Consider the following 6,000-nt stretch of genomic DNA (forward strand, 5'->3'; position numbering starts at 1 on the left):
TCTGACACAGACATGCTTCTGGTTTGACCAAACATGAGTGAGTCATCACGAAAGAGGATTTCTCGGCAGCTAAAAGTCGGAGGACAATCAAACTGAAAGTAAAAGACTTCCTCCAGGTGCGTCTCAAAGGGCACCCCATTCCCTATATAGTGCACTACATTCGACCAGAGTGCATAGGGAATAGGATGCCATTTGGAAGGCGGCCAGCCCCAGATGTTATTGTCAAACCTACACTGCCTCTTCAGTGTGATGACAGCGATCAGGTGCGTCTCATTTGAATAGCACAACAACAACGACCTGGTAGACTGGTGACACGTCCAGGTTGTCTGCTGACTCTGGTGACACGTCCAGGTTGTCTGCTGACTCTGGTGACACGTCCAGGTTGTCTGCTGACTCTGGTGACACGTCCAGGTTGTCTGCTGACTCTGGTGACACGTCCAGGTTGTCTGCTGACTCTGGTGACACGTCCAGGTTGTCTGCTGACTCTGGTGACACGTCCAGGTTGTCTGCTGACTCTGGTGACACGTCCAGGTTGTCTGCTGACTCTGGTGACACGTCCAGGTTGTCTGCTGACTCTGGTGACACGTCCAGGTTCTCTGCTGACTCTGGTGACACGTCCAGGTTCTCTGCTGACTCTGGTGACACGTCCAGGTTGTCTGCTGACTCTGGTGACACGTCCAGGTTCTCTGCTGACTCTGGTGACACGTCCAGGTTGTCTGCTGACTCTGGTGACACGTCCAGGTTGTCTGCTGACTCTGGTGACACGTCCAGGTTGTCTGCTGACTCTGGTGACACGTCCAGGTTGTCTGCTGACTCTGGTGACACGCCCAGGTTGTCTGCTGACTCTGGTGACACGTCCAGGTTGTCTGCTGACTCTGGTGACACGTCCAGGTTGTCTGCTGACTCTGGTGACACGTCCAGGTTGTCTGCTGACTCTGGTGACACGTCCAGGTTGTCTGCTGACTCTGGTGACACGCCCAGGTTGTCTGCTGACTCTGGTGACACGTCCAGGTTGTCTGCTGACTCTGGTGACACGTCCAGGTTGTCTGCTGACTCTGGTGACACGTCCAGGTTGTCTGCTGACTCTGGTGACACGTCCAGGTTGTCTGCTGACTCTGGTGACACGTCCAGGTTGTCTGCTGACTCTGGTGACACGTCCAGGTTGTCTGCTGACTCTGGTGACACGTCCAGGTTCTCTGCTGACTCTGGTGACACGTCCAGGTTCTCTGCTGACTCTGGTGACACGTCCAGGTTGTCTGCTGACTCTGGTGACACGTCCAGGTTGTCTGCTGACTCTGGTGACACGTCCAGGTTGTCTGCTGACTCTGGTGACACGTCCAGGTTGTCTGCTGACTCTGGTGACACGTCCAGGTTGTCTGCTGACTCTGGTGATACGTCCAGGTTGTCTGCTGACTCTGGTGACACGCCCAGGTTGTCTGCTGACTCTGGTGACACGTCCAGGTTGTCTGCTGACTCTGGTGACACGTCCAGGTTGTCTGCTGACTCTGGTGACACGTCCAGGTTGTCTGCTGACTCTGGTGACACGCCCAGGTTGTCTGCTGACTCTGGTGACACGTCCAGGTTGTCTGCTGACTCTGGTGACACGTCCAGGTTGTCTGCTGACTCTGGTGACACGTCCAGGTTGTCTGCTGACTCTGGTGACACGTCCAGGTTGTCTGCTGACTCTGCTCTCTGCTCGGATGCTGTTGCAACACCTCCAGCTGACGGAGTCAGAGGTGCTGAAAATAGCCTGGAATGACGTTTAACTAGTTTAGGTTTACTGTGGAAGAGAGGAATGTTATGTATATCTCAGCCGGCTCTCTCTCTCTAGCAACTTGTTGATCGGGGGTAACAATTAGCGTGTGGATTATTACTGTTTAAATACATGTTGTTAGCCTACTTACCAGTGTCTACATACAAGGGTTCATTTGGTGTTTCACAGAAGTGTGTATTGACATTTTGTTAAAAGCATGGCCCAATTATTGCAGGTTCGATTCCTATCTCTTGGTCTAGTAGAGTGCATCTTGGTCAAGTGGAGTGCATCTTGGTCTAGTAGAGTGCATCTTGGTCAAGTGGAGTGCATCTTGGTCAAGTGGAGTGCATCTTGGTCAAGTGGAGTGCATCTTGGTCAAGTGGAGTGCATCTTGGTCAAGTGGAGTGCATCTTGGTCTAGTAGAGTGCATCTTGGTCAAGTGGAGTGCATCTTGGTCAAGTGGAGTGCATCTTGGTCAAGTGGAGTGCATCTTGGTCAAGTGGAGTGCATCTTGGTCTAGTAGAGTGCATCTTGGTCAAGTGGAGTGCATCTTGGTCAAGTGGAGTGCATCTTGGTCAAGTGGAGTGCATCTTGGTCTAGTAGAGTGCATCTTGGTCAAGTGGAGTGCATCTTGGTCAAGTGGAGTGCATCTTGGTCTAGTAGAGTGCATCTTGGTCTAGTGGAGTGCATCTTGGTCAAGTGGAGTGCATCTTGGTCAAGTGGAGTGCATCTTGGTCAAGTGGAGTGCATCTTGGTCAAGTGGAGTGCATCTTGGTCAAGTGGAGTGCCTCTTGGTCTAGTAGAGTATCTTGAGCAATGTCAGTTAGTGAGTGCAACAGCCCAGGCCTAGCTACACACTACAGTCCTCTGTGGCCTTGGCTTATACACACACTACAGTCCTCTGTGGCCTTGGCTTATACACACACTACAGTCCTCTGTGGCCTTGGCTTATACACACTACAGTCCTCTGTGGCCTTGGCTTATACACACTACAGTCCTCTGTGGCCTTGGCTTATACACACTACAGTCCTCTGTGGCATTGGCTTATACACACACTACAGTCCTCTGTGGCCTTGGCTTATACACACACTACAGTCCTCTGTGGCATTGGCTTATACACACACTACAGTCCTCTGTGGCCTTGGCTTATACACACTACAGTCCTCTGTGGCCTTGGCTTATACACACTACAGTCCTCTGTGGCCTTGGCTTATACACACTACAGTCCTCTGTGGCCTTGGCTTATACACACACTACAGTCCTCTGTGGCCTTGGCTTATACACACTACAGTCCTCTGTGGCCTTGGCTTATACACACTACAGTCATCTGTGGCCTTGGCTTATACACACTACAGTCCTCTGTGGCCTTGGCTTATACACACTACAGTCCTCTGTGGCCTTGGCTTATACACACTACAGTCCTCTGTGGCCTTGGCTTATACACACTACAGTCCTCTGTGGCCTTGGCTTATACACACTGCAGTCCTCTGTGGCCTTGGCTTATACACACTACAGTCCTCTGTGGCCTTGGCTTATACACACTACAGTCATCTGTGGCCTTGGCTTATACACACTACAGTCCTCTGTGGCCTTGGCTTATACACACTACAGTCCTCTGTGGCCTTGGCTTATACACACTACAGTCCTCTGTGGCCTTGGCTTATACACACTACAGTCCTCTGTGGCCTTGGCTTATACACACTACAGTCCTCTGTGGCATTGGCTTATACACACTGCAGTCCTCTGTGGCCTTGGCTTATACACACACTACAGTCCTCTGTGGCCTTGGCTTATACACACTACAGTCATCTGTGGCATTGGCTTATACACACTACAGCCCTCTGTGGCCTTGGCTTATACACACTACAGTCCTCTGTGGCCTTGGCTTATACACACTACAGTCCTCTGTGGCCTTGGCTTATACACACTACAGTCCTCTGTGGCCTTGGCTTATACACACTACAGTCCTCTGTGGCCTTGGCTTATACACACTACAGTCCTCTGTGGCCTTGGCTTATACACACTACAGTCCTCTGTGGCCTTGGCTTATACACACTACAGTCCTCTGTGGCATTGGCTTATACACACTGCAGTCCTCTGTGGCCTTGGCTTATACACACACTACAGTCCTCTGTGGCCTTGGCTTATACACACTACAGTCATCTGTGGCCTTGGCTTATACACACTACAGCCCTCTGTGGCCTTGGCTTATACACACTACAGTCCTCTGTGGCCTTGGCTTATACACACTACAGTCCTCTGTGGCCTTGGCTTATACACACTACAGTCCTCTGTGGCCTTGGCTTATACACACTACAGTCCTCTGTGGCCTTGGCTTATACACACTACAGTCCTCTGTGGCCTTGGCTTATAGAAGAAGCGGCCTGAATTCACCACCACAACACCCATTTGAGACAAAAGACTAAACCAGGAACTAGGGAATAGAAGGCCTTTAGATTTAAACAAGAGTCTGGGAGTTACTGGTGACTGCGTTATATTGGAATTACTCATCAATTTGTTCTCGTACATTTAGGGGAGAGTATCATCCAGAGTTAATGTAATAACATATGCCATTTAACATACTCTTTTATCCAAAGCAACTTTCAGTCATGCGTGCATACAATTTACATATGGGTGGTCCCGGCAATTGAACCCACTACCCTGGAATTACAGGCACCATGGTCTGCCATCTGAGATACAAAGGAGCAGATCTGTTCCACAAAGACACACAACCCTCGAGCCAAGAGGACTGTGTCCCCTGAGCTATGTGCACTGCACCGTGTCTTGTAAGCATAATGGAAACAAAGTCTCAGATTCCGATGTGGCGTGTCGGCACATGCAGATAGAGCAGAGAGACAGAAAAGCCTACACACAGGATTGAAGTAGAAACATACTGATTATGTGAGTGGGAGAGCAACAATTATGTTTTATTTGTATTTATTTAACCTTATTTAACTAGGCAAGTCGGTTCAGAACAAATTCTTAATTACAATGAGGGCCTACCCCGGCCAAACCCTAACCAGGACGATGCTGGGTCAATTGTGCCCCAACCTATGGGACATCCAATCACGGCTAGTTGTGATAGAGCCTGGAATCAAACCAGGGTCTGTAGTGACAACTCTAGCACTGAGATGCAGTGCCTTAGACCGCTGTGCCACTCGGGAACCCAAAAGCAAATATAATTTATTTAAAAAGGGGCAATCTGCAGTTCCTACATACATTTTTAGACTTAAATTAATGATATATACCCATTGATCCTCATGAGCTTAGTTCAACTGTTGCACCCCATCAGAACCCAAAATATAAGCTTGTTTTACTCCAATGTTTGTAAACAAAGTATATGTAAACAAACACTATACAGGCTCAAAACATGAATACAACTATAATTTTGATATCATGGCTGATCCGCCCTTACATCCGCAACTCGAACTATGAATTTGAGAGCGGTTACATTTTTCCAACTCCATCCCTCAGATTTGTTATGGTTTCAACTGCGGACTGCCGCTTTAAATACAAGGCAACCTTTTATAGGAACGTACATGACTGACATAAACAAAATAATATCACTCCCATTTGTGATCACAATAGGCTATCACAAAGCATAGGTGCATTTTAACTTGTGTAACTTGTCTTCAGTCGAGCCGACTCGCCAGCGAGAAGTAGATAAACACTCCACAGCTGTTTGTCAATCAGTTTAAATGTGGCCCGTGGTCGACGTAAAATACATAGACATTTATGAGTTCAATAACTTTGCAGTGGCCTCGCAGTTAGTTTTACTTACCGCCTCCAATACCCAGCAGTCGGCAAATGTCTCTTGTGAACTTCATCAGTTCGACCATCCAGCATTATCAACTTGAATAGAAAATATACAAAACATTAAAGTATATCACTTTAAAACTGGATAAAAGGGCCAGTATTGACAGCGGTTACCCCACAGTTTAACCGCCGGTTGAATCGATCTTCGTTGTTCGTTCAACTGCCTTTTTCTGCGCCGTTTCCTGAAATCGGTCGAGCTACATCTGACTCTCGTAAATGATCAAGCTATCAGACCGACAGAATAAATGCGCCACTACACTAAGCTTTACGAGCGCTCTCTCGTCCAAGTTCCACCTGATACCGTGTTCCTAAGTGTAGTTGCGCATCCATAGCTTGTAACATTATAGTTAGGTAGGGCTACACGAGACTAGCTTGACCGCAACGTTTCCTGCATGTGGGCATGTGTCTGCCTGCCACAGCCACTCTCTAGG

General features: G+C 48.5%; 1 protein-coding gene across 1 annotated transcript in view; it reads right to left on the minus strand.

Annotated features, from left to right (window-relative positions):
• LOC120032782 overlaps nt 1–5,781 on the minus strand; it is a 30,160-nt gene extending 24,379 nt beyond the window's left edge. The window contains exon 1 of the mRNA XM_038978962.1: nt 5,535–5,781. Coding sequence (XP_038834890.1) covers nt 5,535–5,592 — 58 coding nt within the window. The 5' untranslated portion in view covers nt 5,593–5,781. The remainder of the gene's footprint in view (nt 1–5,534) is intronic.
• Between the last annotated feature and the right edge of the window lie 219 nt (nt 5,782–6,000).

The sequence above is a fragment of the Salvelinus namaycush genome, chromosome 39, assembly GCF_016432855.1.
Source record: "Salvelinus namaycush isolate Seneca chromosome 39, SaNama_1.0, whole genome shotgun sequence".
Taxonomy (NCBI): domain Eukaryota; kingdom Metazoa; phylum Chordata; class Actinopteri; order Salmoniformes; family Salmonidae; genus Salvelinus; species Salvelinus namaycush.